Genomic DNA, 19,245 nt, shown 5'->3' with positions numbered 1-19,245 from the left:
CTTTATGACCACCGGCACTGACAGCCACAAGAAAATACCACCCAAATATTTAAGTCACTTGTATACACAGAAGAGGAAAGGGGTGATGAGAAGCAAGGACCTTTGCCCACTAGGAAGTAGAAAAGAGTGGAAATGTCCCCTCCTGGCCACTGGTGCCGAGGTCTTTTCCTTTTGGAGAGACAGGAGGACTTGTCATGTGAGCACGGGATTTCAAACAATCCATCCATCGTGATCAAATTCTCCCGTGGAGTTCATTATCACACCACCTTATCTATATTTCTAACCAGGAAAGTCTTTACTTCTCTGGTAAGGAAACAAAAGGAAAAGAAAATTAAAAGCCCAACAGTCTTGGGCTACAGGCTTCTTAAGCTGTGGCTCCTGATTTGGGCTGTAGCCCTCCCGAACCCCCCCCCCCCCAAAAAAAAAGAAAATTAAAAGCCCAGAGAGGAACGTCTTGCCAATTCAGTTGCCTATGTCTCAGATGCAGCCCTATGATTTTACTCTTGAAGGCTGCTGTGTCTTGACCAGGACATGGGCCCTGACTTGCCAGCAACATACACAAAAGAAATAGAGACAAAGTTCTTGATCACATTTGCCTTTTGCTACAGCCAGGGCAGAGTATCAGAAACCCGCATCTTCCTGTGTGTGCGCTCCCACTACTCAAACATGGCCAAACAGATGTTGTTTTCAAATTTACATTCAAACTTCACTTCCTGGCCATAGCACTCTGCGCCAAGTTTCAGCTCAGTGTGAGTTTTTATGGCTGCATCCTATGCCCCTGATGGAGCCGTCGGAGGTCTGGGGAGAAAATAATGCAGACTCCTTAGCCCTAGCAGACGCCATGGCTTAGTGCAAAGAACTCGGTTTGCCCAGCGAGCCCATCAGTTCTTGTTAGCAGAAAAGTACTTTTTCTTTAACTCCCCACCATCACACAGCATTCTGGGCCAGTCATGTTTGTCTTTACCTTGGCCTCTCTCCACCAAGAGATAGATGTCTGGAGAAATTCTCAACTGCAAGTTCATGTGATTGGTGTTCCTAAAATGATACCCTCTGCTGTCCCCAAACCTGGCTTACTCAACAAGTGTGCAACACCCAGGAGATCTGCCCTTCCCAGTGGGAACAGCTACCAAATGGATCCAGTGTTTGGGACAGAATCCAGCCAGGCAGGAATCCAACCTGGCCTTTGAGATTTCTGCTTTTACAGACTTACACTGTGGCCTGGGCTTCAGTATCTTTATCTTTTTAGAAATTAATAGTAAGAATTTTCTATTGTCTGATTTTAAGCATTATCATTTAATAGAACATAATGGAAATAGGGTTTTTTTGGATTTTTTGTTTATTTTGTCAGTCATGAGGCTTGAACTCTGGGCCTGCGTGTTGTCCCTGAGCTCTTCAGCTCAAAGCTACCACTCTACTCCTGGAGCCACAGCACCACTTCCAGTTTTCTAATGCTTAATTGGAGATAAGAGTCTCACAGACTTTAGTGCCGGGGCTGGCTTTGAACCTTGATCCTCAGATCTCAGCATTCTAAGTATCTAGGATCACAGGTGTGAGCCACTGCACCCAGCTAATAGTCTTTTTCTTTTTTTTAAGAATACTTGCACTGTAAGAGGAATACATTTATTTTAATATCTTGTTATATTTCTATTATACTTCTTTTATTTTCTCTTTTCTTTTTTTTTTGGTGGTGATCCTAGGGCATAAACTCGGTGCCTGGGCACTGTCCCTGAGCTTCTCTTTGCCCAAGGCTAGCACTCTGCCACTTGAGCCACAGCGCGACTTCCAGCTATTTCTGAGTAGTGTATTAGAGAGAAGAATCTTATAGATTTTTCTCTTCTAGACTTTCCTGCCCAGGCTGGCTTTGAGTCACCATCCTCAGACCTCAGCATGCCGATTTGCTAGGATTACAGGCATAAGCTACCAACACCTTGCTCTCTTACAATTCTTTAATAAAAAAAAACTTTCTGTTCTGGTTATAGATATTTTGGAAAGAATGCCTAAGTAAAGAAAGAGGGAAGAATAACCTTGGTCCTGAGTCGAGGGTGACCTCTATTAACTTGAAACCATAGCCTTCCACGGTGGCTGGTGGATACATTTTGAGAATCGCATTGTTTGCATAAATCCTGCGATTCCGCCACAAGGTCTGTGACCGGGAGGTTGGAGGGAAGAGGACAAGTGCCGACAGTCCAGTTGTAGGCAGGAGAACAGCTCCGTGAGCCCCAGTGATGCACCTGGATCCTAAGCATGGAGCCCAGATCTTCGGGCTGGGGGTTGCTTAAAGAAAGTCAGTTTCCCTAGGAATCTGAGGATTGATTACCTCTCTTCTTTGGTTTGTTAGTTTGTCTATTTGCTGTTGTGCTAGGGAAGTTAACATACCATTTTTTGACAGACCATAAAACCTTAAAGAATAAGAAAAAAATTCTGGAAGCCATTACTCTTTTTGCTTAAGATGATTATTTCTAACAATGAGATAGTAAGATTTTTTTTCTGTTTTCAAATATGAGTAGCTTTTCCTGTTTTCTTCCACATCAAAAGCAACGCATTTTTCACTGTAGAAAAAAATGGAAATAGGATAAGTAACAAGAATGAATTTAAGAATATTTGAAATCTCGTTCATCAGAGAAACCATTGTTAAAGACTGGATGTATATTATGTCCCTCTAGACTTTGGCTATATGGACTTTTTCCTACTGATAAACTGTATTTGATATATATGTATATATATAATCTGCTTTTTATTCTGAAAAGATAGCTTTCCATATTTTAAATATTCTTTAACATTGGTTTTAATGTAGTATTCTGCTATATGGACTACACACAGTTTACCCTACAGGTCACTATTTCTCAATTTTTCATTATCATAAAAATGCCCTTGAATCTGTTTTTTGGCACATTTCTGATTATCTCCTTGGGATTAATTTCTCTAGATTAAATTAGTGGGTCAGGGGATATGCACATTTGAAAATACTTTGCTATGCGTTGCCAAAATCCCTCCAGAGAAATTGATATATTCTTTTCTCAGAAAAGCGTTTAGTAAGTAAGAGAAAAATAATATCTTGTTGGTACTTTAATTATCATCCTATTATTAGTCAGTTTGTGGGCTTCTCTACATATCTCCTGGCCATCTTTTTTTCTTCTTTAATGGCTTTGCTTTTTATGTTCTTTGTCCATTTTCCAAATGGAGTGCTTTTCTAATTTACTTATGAGATCGTATTAGCTAGCAAGGACATGAACAGACTTAAGTAAGCGCTAAAAACATTTTTCTTACTTTGACTTTGGCCTTTTGTGTATAAGTGTATTTCAGAAGTTTTAAAATTATGTAGTAAATATTGTCTTGCAAATTTTTAAGCTTTAGTCTAGGAAAATCATGAATATTATACGTTCTTCCTAATTTTTCTTTTTGGTTTATGTGGTACTGAGGAATTGAACCCAAGGCTTCAAGCATGCGAGGCAAGCACTCTACTCCTGAGCCACATTCCCAGTCCCTCTTCCTAATTTTTCCTCTAGCACTTGCATAATTTTGTTTTTGCCAAGTAATTCTTTGGTCTATTCAGACTGATTTTGGTGATGAACATATGTTCTCTAAATTTAGTCTCCCAAATTTTAGTGTAGTGTCGCTGTGTTTTTCATGATACATAATTGCATAACATGACACATCACCTTTATTATGTATCAATTCACACACACATTCTTATATATAACAGGTCTAGTTCTAGACTATGTTTTACTTCCTAAAAGTTTGTTTCTTTATTTCTTTATTAATATAACAATAACTATAAATATAGCACTGATTTAACTGACATAGATAATATTTAAGATCAGTACTCTCCTTATTAGCTGACAAATACATTCTGGCAACAATTTCTCTGACAGAGTCATTATCGAAGCACAAAAGCACAGTATTTTTCCTGAAATGCATATCAAAAATTTTCTTTAGGATTTTTGTTACAGTTGTGTTCACTTTTAAATAACCGGAATGTAATTCATCATTTTACAACATTTTTGTTTAAAAAAATGACCCGGCTCAGTTCCGCAGCAGTTCCTTTCAGGCTTTTAATTTTTGTTACTGATCATGTACTGTACAGGAGGATTCGCATTTGCTAAGGGAGGTAGCACAGTTCACCCAGAAGAGTTTGACATGTCTCATCTTTCTCCAGGACATTGTGGCTGAGCCATGCTTGAGGCTGGGATTAGCTACTGCCGTCTGTAGAAATGAGACCCATGCTGGTATAAATGAAAGGAAGGGCATGAGTCCATGGGAAGCCCATATCATAAGAACTTCTACCACTGCGGACCCAAAAAACCAATCTGCCATTTTGGTGTCATACAGCAACACAATAAAACACAGCAGAGACTAAACCTTCATCAGGTTCCAGACCTTCTGAGTCTCAATCTCTAAATCTGCACCCTAAAGAAGGCGGGGAGTATTTTATGTTGCTTTTCTAGCTTATTGATGCTCAGATACAAGAGAAGATTTCACTGAAACAAGTAGGATCCACTTTCAGTGCTTAACACATATCTTTCCCACCTTATCACAGTGCACTGGCCCAGGTCCTGTGCATTTACCACTTCAAGTTTTACATGAGATGCTTGATTTCATCTTTCCTTGCAACTTATTCTCTTTGTTTATCTGATTGGAGGAAATAAATGTATTCAGATGTTTCCCTCTGTATGGCCCTTTAGATCAGGATTACCCAAGGTGAAGTATTTTTAGAGGCAGTTCTTGTGTGTGATGTTATTGGCATATAGTTCTTTGGTAAAAGACATATCCTAGTTACTCAGGAGGCTGAGATCTGAGGATCATGGTTTGAAGCCAGCTCCGACAGGAAAGTCTGGGAGACTCTTAATCATAGGGGGGAAAAAAGCTGTGAGTGGTGCTATGTCTCAAATGGTAATTCCAGCCTGGAGCAAAAGGAGTCCAGAGACAGTGCCCAGGCCCAGAATTCAAGCCCAGAACCAGCCAAAAAAAAAGCCCTCAAACTGGTGGTGTCTTCTATGATTGCCTTAGGTTTGGGGGAGCATAGCTCAAGGTACAGTTTTATACAGGCATGAAGGGAAGAGGAGAGACAAAGCACGTGAACGTCATCCTTTCTAACCTTTATAAAAACACATTTCTTCCCTCCCCCATGCCTTTTTGAGCAAGTGAAACAGAGCAGATCAAGTTATCTCCTTGTAGGATGTAACTTGGTAGAATATGTGAATTTAAGAGGAAAGCACTTCATTGTGTAAATTGCCTTTATTTTTCTTGGAAATTTACAACACTTAAGATTTTTGTTTCCCCTAAGACATTTTAATGTTTTAATATTGGTGTGGACTTTTCCCCCCCTAAATATTGTGTCATGGGAGGCGGGCTTGCTGCTTTATTTCCCAGGAGCATCAGAAGTCCAGAGAGAGGGAAGTGATCTTCTCAATGTTAATAAACTCTCACATTTAATGAGAAAGGGGCCCACTGAGATAGCATTCTCCAAGAAGACACTAACCCTGCAAATCCAACCTTGGGAGGCCTAGAAGTTGGCAGGAAGACACATAGTCTCTGGAGAGGGCTTCTCCTAGGGGGATAAACAGTTTTCTCATGCTGGGTAAACCCAAGCCATTTTTTAGGCATGTCAATCCGAGTAATCTCCTGCTCATGAACCAGACCTATCTTGACAGCTCCTACCATTGACTTCTTTGCTGCTCTCTCAGGCAGAAGAGAACTCTATCTGTGTCGTTGCTTCCGTTGCCTGAATTTCCTTAACCATCATGGCCGTGGTAGTCTAGACTGTGTTTGTGCCAACCCTTGGGGAGGGGAAGGTGTCACATGTAATTGGTGTTGTAATCCTTGGAATCTGGAGTCATGCCTGCACGTGAAGAGTGGATTCTAGAGGACCCCTCTTTCTGAGTCGATTGTGCCTCTGTTTCGCAGTCATGTCATCCAGTCCCACCGTCGGCTCCTCCAGCTCGTCCTCCATCCTCCCGTTTTCCTCCTCGGTTTTCCCTGCTGTCAAACAGAAGAGTGCCTTTGCCCCTGTCATCAGGCCTCAAGGCTCTCCTTCCCCGGCCTGCTCTAGTGGCAACGGAAATGGATTCAGAGGTAAGCAGCGAAGGGCGGCTCTGGGAATCGGTGCTCTCCGGGTGAGCGGGTCACGAGTGGCTTGTGCAGCCATCCCAAAGAAAGGGTGAGGGCGGACGGGGACAAGTCAGTGTGCAAGTCATGGAATTCCGGTGGGACAGCCCATGTGTGACCCCGGGGTGTCTGGAATCCATGCACTCTGGTCCACGGGTCATTATGCTGTTCTGAAAGGTGTCTTCCCTAACCAGCTCGCCGCCCTCCCTGTTCACACATGCCCCTAGCACACATGGAAGGATGCACCAAGAGCCATGAGCAAGTCCTGAGGATTCTGGTTGATGTGCTAGCCAAATTGCTAGCAGGTGCCTCATCAGGGGTGGGGTAGGGAAGGAGGAGGAAAAAAAAGACGTGCTCTTTCTAGGAACAAAAATTAATATCGCCTGTCAAAGGCGTTTTCGAGCAACATCGGACACTGTAATATGACATGACATAAGGTGCATGTGATGAGGCCATGAGACTCCAGTCACCCCACCGAGGATGGGAGGCAGCTCATGGCCGGAGAGCAAGTTGGAACCTGCTGAGCGCCATGGCTCCCCGGCATCCCACAGTGCTCTTTGGCTGATTCTCGCATCTTGACATGAAAACCCTCAGGACCAGCAGGGCTGGATAAAACTGTAGTGAGGCTGGGTTAGCCCCTCGTGGAGCAAAGCATCTGGGGGTCCCCAAACCTTGGTGGGGAGCCTGGGAGGGAGCCATGCATCCCCGTGGTTTCAGTAAATGTGGGTTCCTGATTCTTTGGGGACAGACACCTGTGAGGGCTCTTTGTCCACTCGTGTGTGAGTCGCGCCCTGAGGGGTATGGGAAATTCCTCCACAGCATCTTCTCCACATCATACAAGCCGATGGAGACGGAGACATTGTCAAATCCCATTAGGCTGAGGTGGTCCCCGCATTCTTGCAATTCTGAGTACATTAAGCCACAGGGATTCCATGCCACTCAACATGTGGATAGTTGGAAACATCTGTATACTTCATAGAACTTCTTTTTTTCCTCTTTCTATCCAGATGCCCAAGCCATAGAGAAACAGTGCAGCCTGTAGCTAAGTGCTTCCCCCACCCCCACCCCCACACACCCCCGGCCCATCTCTCATCAAGCACCAGTGGTTTTCACCCCATCACTAATGGGAAGATAGCCATTCCACTTCCTCCCCAAGAAGAAAGCTGTGACTATTTGCTGTGTCCCCCTTCCCCACACAGGCTCAGTGGCCATGCCCCTGTTTCTTAATTTCTCCTGGCTTCATTCATAGACTTTGAGTTGAGTAGGGGAATGGGAGAGATGTGTAGAAACATGATGGTGGATCGTAAGGGGAATCTTCAAGAAGATGAATAACAGGGAAATTCAGCTTTAGATGTCTGTTGGAATAAGAGATCAGCTCTTGGCAGTCCACATGAGCCTCTGCAAGCCTCAGTTTCTTGGTCTGTCCCACAAGAAGATCCACAGCAGCTGGGTGCTGGTGGCTGGCACCTGTAATCCAAGCTACTTTAGGAGGCTGAGATCTGAGGATCGTGGTTCAGAGCCAGCCCGGGCATGAACGTGTGTGAGACTCTTTTCTCCAATTAACCACCAGAAAACCTGAAGTGGCGCTGTGGCTCAAGGGGTAGAATGCTAGCCCTGAGCTGAAGAGCTCCAGGGACAGTGCCTAGGCCCAGAGTTCAAGCCCTATGACCACCACCAACAACAAAAAGGAGGCCTATATCTGTCGTCAACGTCACTGTGGAAGGAGCAGTGTGAGGAAAGATGCGGAGAGGATATGGTCACCAAACCATCAAGGACAACTTACTTCCTGCTTGTCTCCACTTAGAGCATGAAAACAGGGGCTCAGTGTCCAATGCCAGGAGGGGCCGGGGGGACAGAACCAAAGAACAGCAAGCTGGCATTTAATGCCCAGACTCGGCATGAACACCTTCTGAAGGTGCAGGGCCTGGATACACCAAGGGCAGCAGCTTCACAGGCGGGCAGGGGGAGATCAAGGACATAGGCCAAGGGGTCCAGCGGATCCCAGAGTGAGTAAAGAAGCTCCTTTGTCCATAAGCTCATTTACTACCACCAGGGGCATGTACAACTGGCATTCACTAAGATGCACCTCGAGCAGGTGCTGAACCGAGGGCTGGCACACGACTTTTAGCTAAGTACTATGTCCGAGACCATACCGCAAGTGACTGATGATTTGAATACAGACATTTGGAACTCTGAGCCTGGGTTCTGATAGCCCCCTGTCTCTCCAGACTCGGATGACGGAAGTCCTCTTTTTCATCTTTCACCCTGCACTCCTATCTGCTTGCCACCTGGACCAAAGGAAATGCCTTTCCTGGGAAATGCCCACTGTGCAAAGATCTGTGCTATAGATCTCGCCACTGTTACCCATGAAAATAATAACTTCCTCTCCAGCGTCTGTCTGCTTCCGGCCTGTGGGCTTGGTGTCCCACGTGTGAAGAATTCATGGTCACCATGGGATCAGATGTCCAGCCCACTCAGTGTTGAGAGCGGGATTGGGAAGAGAGCCGTTGTCCTCTGGCATGCAGTATAGCTGAATATTGGAGCTTCTGTGCCCTCCGTGTGCTCCTTGGGCAAGCCTGACACCCAGAAACAGGAAAGGGGCTAAGGAGTATCCAATATGACAGACCACGTGACGTTCAGCACGTGACTCGAACCCCCCCTGCACAAGAGGCCTGTCTGCAGCGTTGCTTGTCCCACCTCGGCCTCATTTATCAGGCATTTATAGTTGATGAGTATAGATTGTCAAGATAATATTATACATCGTGTGTCTGATTCATTTTCTAGCTCCCTCTAGGAAAGGGGAAAAAAAAAAACCCTGGTACACTCTGGGATAATTACTAGAGTTGCTATATCTTCAAATCATCAGGGAGTGTCCAGAATTGAACTACCTTTATTGAAAAGTTACATCGATTCAATATATAGTAATACAGGCAAAAATAATTAAGGCTTTGCTAGCTGTGTAAGACCTTAATCCAGATCTCACAAACATTCAATAAAGACTGTGTGGGCAGGGAAATAGATGGCTGACGATTTTGCCCGAGAGGACTAGCTAGGATAGAGAAAGGGGGCAGGGGGGAATGGGGAGGGGAGAAGAGAGAAAAGGAGGAGAAGAGAGAGATGCGTTAATTAGGAAAATAAACAGATTTTTGGTCATTTGCTTGTAAACGCTATTTATCAAAATGCTAGTTTGGTGCCATATAGACAAGAGAAACCAGAGAATCAAACTCCAGATATGGCTAGACGTTTGTGGTTTGTTTGTGGGGTTTTTTTTTTGCCATTTTTCAAAATGTGAAAATTCTCTGGTTCATCCTGACAGAGGAATGGAGTACATTTTATTGTGTGATTTCCATATCTGTTAGAGCTGCTTTATTTCCCACATTGTAGGAAAACCTTAGACTTGGTAGAAGCAAGTATCCATATCTCCTTGTTCAGATTGGAGGTAGCACTAGACCCTGCGCTTGGAGATGCTGCAAAGAATGAGAAGGGCCGGGAGTTTGGCCTTGTGGTGCCTAGCATGCACGAAGACCCAGGTTCGATTCTTTGGTACTGCATACATAGAAAAACGCCAGGAGAGGTGCTGAGGCTCAAGTGGTAGAGCTCTGGCCTTGAGAAAACCCAAGGACAGTGCTCAGGCCCTGAGCTCAAGCCCAGGACTGGCAAAAAAAAAAAATTGAGATGGGATCATTACCAAATTAACAACTAGATGGTAACATTACCTAGTGCTGAATAAGAAAAAGAGAGAGACAAAGAGAGACAATCTTGTCTCCAATTAACCACTTAGAAGTCTGAAATGGTGCTATGGCTCAAGTGTTAGAGTACTAGCATTAAGCACAAAGAGGCTCAGGGACAGTGCCCAGGCCCTGAGTTAAGGCCTCACAACCACCACCACCAACAACAAAAAGCACAAATCTAATTTAAGCTGTGAGACACCTAGGATGGATAGAAAGCCTGATTTATTACAAATGACCCACCAGGCAATGGACTCCACATCAAGAATTTCCTTCCCTATTCCATAAAAAGGACTAGGGATAGTAATCTAGAAATTATTTTTAGTCTAATGAAGAAAAATTAGAGATTGCATGCGTTAGAATGTTGTTGCTATGCCTGCATCTACCATATGGTCGATACAACCCCTGACTAGAAAAAAAAACCAAATCTCCCTCCAGGCCTCCAAGCAGAACTTCCACAAGCTGTGTCTGGGCCAGTGGCTCCAAGCAAAGGCTTCAGTGGCTTCTGTCTGTTAGCCCAAACCTGGAGAGCATGGGTTTGCATCTAAACCATAGTTCCTGGATTGTCTAGGCTTTCCCCTTCCCTCTGTGCTAGAAGCTCTGCCATACCAAGTCCCTGGACCTCATTCCTGTGTCATTGTTTTCCCTGCAGCCATGACTGGACTCGTTGTACCCCCGATGTGAAGTGGAGGAAGGCCTGCTTTCTCATAGCACAAAACTACTTACTCTGATGGACCAATAATGAGGAAAGCACTCTGAGCTCTTTTGGGGAGAGTTGCACCCCTAAATGGACGTGATGGACAGATCTGGGAAGGCAACACCCACCATCTTTCTTGGTCTCGCATTTCTCTTGTAGCTTTGCTTATAGCTACACAGACTGACCCCTCTGGGGACCAGGACAGAAGATGTTGTTGACATGGTCAGTGCTGAGAGCAGAAATGCAATGCTTTGTTATGAACATTATGAAAAAAAAAAACACCTTCCTATGTTTGTAAAATATTTAAGAAAAAAATTGGCAAACAATTCATGCTTAATATTTTGGATACTATTTGTTTTTCTTTGTAGGAAAAATGTTGAAAGTTTCTATTTTCTATGAAGCCTTTCAGATACCAATTTAGTTTATGCAGAAAAAAAAAACCATTGAACAAAACAGGGTACCAGCATGGAAGACTTTCTTAAAAAAAAAAAAAAAAAAGAAACCTGAATTGAATGATGAAATGTTGTATGTGTGTTTCCTTATAGTTTAATCTCTTAAAAAAAACAAAAAAGGGAAAATTTTAAAATGTTTTACAATTATTTAAATAAATAAATGTGTAACTTATTGTAAGTAGCAGTAGAAATTAAGACTTTTTTTTAGAAGGGAGCCATTTCTCTTCCTGATGTAAAATGGAAATGATTCAGACACGTAGAAACGAGTTTTAAAGGTGTGTGGTTATAACTACAGTTACTTATTGGATTCCACTCCCATCTTCATCCCCTTCTTTTCCATCATTTTTTTATTGACCTATGAGCAAAAATGTGGAATTTACGTGGATTCCTACAAGACCACCTCCCCACAGAAATAGACTCAAAGAATGCACATACACAGACACTCCAACCCATCCATCAGTCCACTCCCAGCTCCCTCTGCTTTCGAATTAATCCATAGACCCTTTTTCGTATTCACTCTTGGTGATCAGTCTTTAAAGTCTCATCTCTTCCCTGGACGATGCAGAGAAAGCCTCACGTGTTCGCTGATCTCAAGCTTAGAGCGTCTGAGGCGAGAAATGCCCCTCCTTTGAGAAGAGCCAACACCTGCTGACCACAGGCCTAAAGAGCCAATTCTTTCTTTCTTTCTAGAACCCTACACAGAGGAAAGCCCAAAACTTCAGAACTTCAGAAACAAAGGCTGAGTAAGCTGACATTTGCCTTCATCTTTCAGATCAGTCTTAACATGTCGAAGGCCTTCCCTCACTCTGCTAACTCTTCCTCATCTCTTGTTATTAAATTCTCTTTAAGGAATATTCCAAGTAACACGGCCTCCATAACAAGTGGGATGGGTACGGAAGAGGAATGGTAGAACCCCTAAGTCCCTCTCCTGATGTTCAAAGACATGGAAACAGGGGTTCTCAGGAGACTCAGAGACGAGGGGTGGCTGTGTTCGGAGCAGCCCACAGCCCTGTGACTAGTTCTTAGAGGTGAGACGTTGCAGTCGCTACTGACAGCACTTAGCTGATTCCCAGACATGCATGCAGACTTACCTGGGTCACAGCAGGTCGTCATGTTTCCCCGGGTCAGGGCTCGCAGTACTAGAGCATATACACAGACTTAGCATGACGATCTGGATTGGGGTTCTAGCATTAGAGGGTGATCAGCAACTTTCGTGCATCCACGCCATGTTTAGGTGAACTCTATTGCTTCACCGACCACAAATCCCCAAGCCTCAGCAGTCTGATTTGCCTTTAGTTCATTCTGGACTTACCCAGCATGACCCATTTTTGTTTTCTATGCACATGAGAATCTATGGTTTTGGAAACCTGGCATGCTTGTCACGACTGTTGACAGTCCTTCGTCGTGAGGGCTGACAGCGCCAAAATACACAGAAATACATGAGAAAAAACATTCCCCAGCCAACAACCCAGTGGAAGGAAAGAATGTGTGGGGAGGGCAGACATCAAGCGCCATCCCAAATGAAGGCAGAAAACAAAACTAAGCACGTTGAGATCTGGACTGGAGCCAATCCAACAGAAGGAAATGTTTATTTTTTTTCTTTAAGTAGCATTGCTTTTAGAACCTGTGAATTTTTGCTCTTGCATGAAGATGAGTGCGGTACTATCTTCAGAACGATTGTAGAATTTCTTGGTAGCTTTCCACCGGAAAAAAAAAATGTGTGTGACTAAATATCAGACCCCCTTGACCATCCAGCTAGAACCTTGGCAGCAACGGATCTATTTAATTGTACAAAATGTGTGTAAGGATTTCTTTTAGTGTACTAATAAATTAAAAATGAAGCAACTCTGTTCTCTCTAGTCATTACTGATGAATTCTTCGGTCCCAGGTTATAAATGGTGCCACTTGGAATACGAATATTTCTAATAGGTGACTATAAAATTTGATCTTATCTTTGTAAGAGGAGCTGTGTAAGAGTTTTCATTTAAAGGGACAACTTACAGTCTACTCCATTTCTCTCTTTCTCTCTCTTTTTCTCTCTTTTCTGTCTCTTTCCCATCTCCCTCTCCCGCCTCGCCCTCTGTCTTTCTCTTTCCTCCTCCTCCTCTGGTTATAGCATCAAAATTATTTCCAGTTTTTCTTTGCACATTTCAATATGCATGGTTTAAAAACCATTATCGTTCTCTACCTTTTGTATAGTAAGGTCTCATTTTCAACTGTATAGTTTCATTTTGTTTTGCTTTGTCAGTTAAATACAGTATAAAGTTGCTATGCACAGAGCTTTTTGTAAAGACAGCTTTTTTGTTTACTGTTTTTAATGGTCTTACTTATTATGAAAGAATATCTTGTTTGTAAAATGAATATGTCTACTTCAGTTTTAAACTTTAAATTATCCTAACAAAAAATAAAAATTTTTGTACTGTAAAAATGACTCGCTTTTTTTTTTTTAAAGAATTTAAGTGGAATAAATTTACTTTGGGATTTGTTCTTGATGTAGGTTTTCTCGTAACTGCTGGTCTCTTGAGTTTTCATTTGGTTTACTTATATGAGGCATGTGCCAAGATTATCACTTAAAGAAGATGGTAGGTCAATGTTCTGTGCATATTTTTTTTTTGCCAGTCCTGGGCTTGAGCTCAGGGCCTGAGCACTGTCCTTGGACTTTCTCAAGGCTAGAGCTCTACCACTTGAGCCTCAGCACCACTTCTGGCTTTTTTCTATATATGTGGTACCAAGGAATCGAACCCGGGTCCTCGTGCATGCTAGGCAAGCACTTTAACCACTAGGCCAAACTCCCGGCCCCTGTGCATATTTTTTAATTCCTATGTCCAGCCGTTTGAATTCCTTCATATCCCTTCCCTGGACTCAGAAGGACTCTACTTCTTAGTTGATTTTGGATGCATGGAATTTTTTCTCCTCTTCTTCAGTAGAAGAGATTGAACTCAGGGCCCCACATAGGCAAACACTCTATCGCTTGAGCCATGGTCCCAACCACTTTTCTTTTGGGTTATTTTTCAGGTGGGGTCTTGTGCCTGGGTGAGCTTCCAACTGTGATTCTCCCACTTCGGCCTCTCAAATAAACATGCTTTACCACATCTGCTTTCTTGGTTGAGCCGGGGTCTCACCCGCTTTTTCCCAGGCTCGGCCTTACACTAAATGGTGGGTACTGCAGTTGTACCCCACTGTGCCTGGTCTGGCTGTGTGGAATTCATGAGGTAACTGGGCTGCCAGCTATGCATGGTTGTTATCAGAGGAACCAAAACGAGGGTGTCCCTTGTGCACTGGAGTCACTCCATTTAATTGTCTTCACCTTGAGCCATGCCTCCAGCCCGCCCCCTAAGTGAGATTCTCAACCAGACAGTTGAGGACACAAGAATAAGTGGATTATCACACCTCTCTCTGCAAGAGTACAAGCATCTTCAAAGCACAGAAATTATTTCCTTAGGTAAGTGGTTGAGGTGTGTTTTGAAATGGTAAACTGAGGAAGCCATGGACATTTGCTTCTCTGAAGCTCTTCTGGCCCTTCATTTTTTTTTCTATGTGTGTGATACCAAGGAATTGAACCCGGGTCTTCATGCATGTCTCGGTGCTTGTAGAAGTAAGGAGGATCAGGTTCCATTTGCACCCACAGAGGCAGCTTAGCTCTGCCCGGCCTGGAGCAGGTGTGAGGAGAAGTAACTAAACCTGAATGACAGGAAATTGTGCCACTTTGAGAATTATTTCTTAGGGATGGTCTTGTTCATCAGCCAATTGAGAAGCCTGGTAACACATGTCTCTGCTACCATGTGTCTGCCCTTGATTGCGTATTGGAGACAAAGTAGGTGGGGACTGAGGAAGAAGTGGCCTCTGGGTGGCATCCTGGTGGCCAGGTTGCTTCACCCCGTTGACCTTGGGAACTTAGGGCTCAGTTGTAATTTCAGAGCCAGAATTGGAGCCTTTCAAGGAGTGCACAGCCAGTTCCTCTTCCAGGAAATGTATTTATCTTGTAAAATCATACATTTGAGTCTCAGAGAGTTTGTAGTGCATGAACTGTGCTGCCAGGGGTTCAGAGTGGCAATAGGACATTGAATGTAAGAGTGATAAATTTTGGAAACTTCAGGATTAGGTACAGGCTGAGGGTATGGCTCAGTGGTAGAGCACATGCCTACTGGCCAGAGGCCCCTGGTTCAATCTCTAGCACTGGTAAGAAAAAAGAAAAAGAATTAGGTGGAGATAAAGTCTCAAAAGACCTTGTCAGTGATGTCAAGGGTTTCTGCCTTCAACACAGGAATCTACCTCAGCTACTAGGAAACTCTTAGCGGAACTTGTTTTCAGAGTAAAGAATATCAGTAACTACAGTGTCGGTTGTAGGTGGAAGAAAGCAGAGATGGGAGGCCAGGACCAAAAGACGACCATTCTGATTGGATCAGTACCTGTGTCATGCTGGCTGTTAAATGCTGTAAAACTTCTATCACCTCTGGACTGTTTCAGTCATCCATTCCTGAAGTGAGGCCTTAGAGATGGCAAACAGAGGAAGGATACAGTTCAACGGATTTGTTGACTGGCGAGGTGAGGATATGAGGAGAATGGGAACCAAGGGTCTCGAGTTTGCTACTTAGAGGACAGGATCTGGTGACTTCATTAACCCAAGCAGGAAGCACAAAAGGGGCCGTTTGGAAGGACAGAAGACGGATGACTTTTTTTGTCCTTAACAAACATTGGAAAGACCATTTCAGAGAAAGTCTTTGGAATGTGACCTGTAGCACCTGGCCAGGGGGTCTCCCAGCTTCTCCAGGGGATGATCTCAAGTCAAGGAACAAACACTTCCATGTCTCCCTCCCATTCTTGGTTAGCTGAAGATGGTTTTCCATCTTCAGAAGAAACAAGGAGAATTCTATTCCTCGGATTACACATACAAAATGACTTTCTATTCAAAGAGCTGGTTGAGTATAAAATTTCTGGGATTTCAGAAATTAGAACCCCAGTCTTGAGGATGAGGGAGACACAATAAATAATTATACCTGGGGAACAATAATTACGTCTGTGATTAACCCATGGTCACACTACTTACAAGTGGCTTTTTTCTGACTGCCTGAAGTTGTTCTTTTGTCCCTGGGGCAGAAATGTATAGATTTCCTTCCTTCTCAGTGTATAGATTCAGGCCTCCCTTTGTGTCTGAAGACTTTGTTTATAACATGGGACATAAAGACGTGCTCGGCTCCTTTATTGGCACTCTTCCTGCTAGAAGCGTGGGTTCTGCCTACGTTGATGCAGAATGCTGTCTCTCTATCATTCATGTCCATTGCACTGTAGTACCCGTGGTTTTCCTTACTCTTCTTCCAATTTATGTTCCTTCTAATGTAGCCTCAACTTCTCAGATAGTTTCAACATTTTACTTCATTATTTTCAGAAGCCATACTCCATCTTTTGTGTGTGGGGGGGAGGGGTGACGGTTATAGGGCTTGAACTCAAGGCCTGGGCTGTCCCTGACCTCTTTTTGCTCAAGGCTAGCACATTACCAGTTTGAGCCACAGCTCCACTGCTGGTTTCCTGGTGATTCATTGCAGATAAGAGTCTCATGGATTTTCCTGCCCGGGTTAGCTTTGAACCATGTTCCTCAGAGCTTAGACTCCTGAATAACTAGGATTATCGGCGTCAGCCATCAGCAGTGGCTATTCCGTCATTTTTATTGTGCTGTTTATTGTCACTGAATGATGGTACCTCTGCTTCAAGCCATTGTCTTGCAGTGGGTGTTTCTTTTTGTTATTGTTACAACAATTCTGAGCTTGATTGGAATTGTCATCAGCTTTGTAACAATTTTTCTTTTCTGATATCATTTACTGTTTTCCTATCATCTGTCCACTTACTTTGCATTTCTTTTTCCTCTCCCCCTCTCCTAATATCCTTGTTAGATACAGTTGGATAATATTTGTCGTTGATTAATGTAACTAGCTCCTGAGTCAACCATGTGACAGCTAGTTGTGAGAAGGTGGACTAGGGTTAGCAAGAATTTCAGAGGTATATGTGCAGGGGTGTGTGTGTGTGTGTGCACCTATGTATAAGAGAGCAGAGAAAGAGAAAAGGAGAAAGAACTTTTAGATTTTACCTCTTCTTGGTAACATAGCACAGTTGCTTAGCACTCACTCTTCTCTTCATCTCTGCTGGCTGCTCCCTTGCATATATGGCTTGTCTGGGTGCTTCCCTCGGTCATGTCTTCCATTCTGTTGCTTTTCTCTGCCCAGTGGGCTCCAGAGCTATAGCCACCACCCAGCGACATGCACTCCCCCACTGTTCCAGACAAGCAGCTATGGGTTTGGGCCTCAGGCAGCCCGTTCCTTGGCCCACTTGTGTGATTCCCAGCTGGACTCCAGGCTCAGTCACGACACATTCCCATCTGATTTGTTCAGCTGCCATCCCATCCCTTGCTCAGAAAGCTTGATTCAGGTAATTCATTTCTCTGGTTTCATCAAAGATGAAATTCACATCTCTCTCATTTCCCTGGATTATTCTGAGAGCGTCTGAGAGGGAATTAGAAAAAATTTAAACGCCTTATACTCTAGCCTGTCGCTCCGCATCCCTTCCTTCTGTTTACATTTCACTGTGATCATCAGGGGCAAGTGAGAGTTACTCAAGGCAGGAGCGCCGGCACTCCACTCCCACATAGCAGCTCCCCTTTGACCTTCTGGGTTACCCTTGAGGGACAGCTCTGTGGCCCAGCTCAGTGACCACATTCTCCACTTGCACACTGCATTCTGCCAAACAGCAGACAAAGTGAGCATTGTGCTGGAATTTGTTCGAATGAATCATTTACACACAAGTACAGGGGAACCACCATGGGACTCTTAGAAATCTGTTCAAATAGCATAAAATTCATGGAGGCAGATTTGGGTTCGATCCCTAGAGTGGATTCTACTCTGCATAGCAAGTCCCTATTTTTCTTAAAAAATAGATTTTATGAATTAGAAGACAGTGTGATACAATGGAACTAGAGAAGAGTCATAGGCAGAGACTTCAATTTAGGGTCTGTCATCCTTAGTTATATAACAGTAAATAAATGATGACTACATAGTCTTAGTCCTCTCAAATACAAAGCAGTCACCAAAACATGACACGTGATTATGTGTATGTACATAGAACTCTCTACATACATTTTTACATCATACATAGTTATGAGAATTTAAAGTACATATATCTTAGCGAACATAAGCTCAAGGAGTGTTGGGTTTTGTTTAGAGGTTGAGAGAAATGATATCCTCGGTACCTAGAATCATACATGAGCAGACAGTTGATAAAATAATAAACCACTGAGTATGTAAATTTCTCATGCCATGAGGGGCAACAAAATTGTCAACTATAATTTAACCATGTGTTTTCAGACTCCTAAAGCCTCTGCTTGAAGCCTGGCTTTCCCTCTTGCCAGTACAAGGGTGGAATAAACAATGAAACTCCCTATCACTAATAAAATAGAACTTTAGCCCTGGTGCTGGCTTGGGGGTCATCTCGCATCTTCCTCTCAACATCTGTAGCCACTTATCAGTCATAGGATTTTCTAGGGTTGGTTTGTGATTAAAACAGTGAAGAGCAATGGGTCTAATTTGGCTTTGATCCAGTGAAAACCAGGGTGGACCAAGAGGCGCCTGGACTAGCAGTGGTTCTCCCATAGTGGGAAATACAGGAACTTCACCAGGTAATATACATACATGCATACATACATGCATGTATATGTATGTATATGTGTAGATAGATGATAGATAGATAGATAGATAGATAGACAGATAGATAGACAGATAGATAGATAGAAGATATGCCTTAAAACCGATCTGTTTTCTTCCATTAAAAATGAGAATTATTTTTTTGACACAGACTAGAACATCTGGTGAACCATGACTCTGCCTTTTGAGGACAAAGCAAGCATTGTGTTCAACCCCAGAGTTCCACGCATCCAAGAGTTTAAACCCATGAAAAATTGCTTTAAGACAGGAATGAGACCAATACGACTTCCAGTATCAGCTCTACCAGAGTGAGGGCAAAATAATTGCACAGAGCACTAAATGCTTCAAAGACTGGGCTACATAAATTTTGAAGTGCTATGGCTTTTAAAAATAGTAATAACACTTTTTGCCAACTATAATGATAATGCTACAGTGAAAATTCTAAACTTTTCTCCACTCTACCGTGGAGTACTAAAATGAATGTGAATACTGGAAACCAACAGGCCTGAGATCTAATCCCACCTCCATCTCTCCTTACATGTGACTGTCAGAAAATACTTATTAGATGCAGTTTC

The 19,245-nt window shown here is 43.3% G+C and overlaps 1 protein-coding gene across 1 annotated transcript in view; it reads left to right on the top strand.

The window, feature by feature from the left end:
* Ebf2 (EBF transcription factor 2) overlaps positions 1–13,365 on the top strand; it is a 177,101-nt gene extending 163,736 nt beyond the window's left edge. The window contains exons 15-16 of the mRNA XM_090353621.1: positions 5,905–6,072; positions 10,486–13,365. Of these exons, the coding sequence (XP_090209747.1) occupies positions 5,905–6,072; positions 10,486–10,517 (200 nt within the window). The 3' untranslated portion in view covers positions 10,518–13,365. The remainder of the gene's footprint in view (positions 1–5,904; positions 6,073–10,485) is intronic.
* Positions 13,366–19,245: the final 5,880 nt, after the last annotated feature.

This window comes from Megascapheus bottae, chromosome 20, assembly GCF_031878675.1.
Source record: "Megascapheus bottae isolate mThoBot1 chromosome 20, mThoBot2.hap1, whole genome shotgun sequence".
Lineage (NCBI taxonomy): Eukaryota > Metazoa > Chordata > Mammalia > Rodentia > Geomyidae > Megascapheus > Megascapheus bottae.
This window is presented reverse-complemented; position numbering and strand designations above follow the sequence as displayed.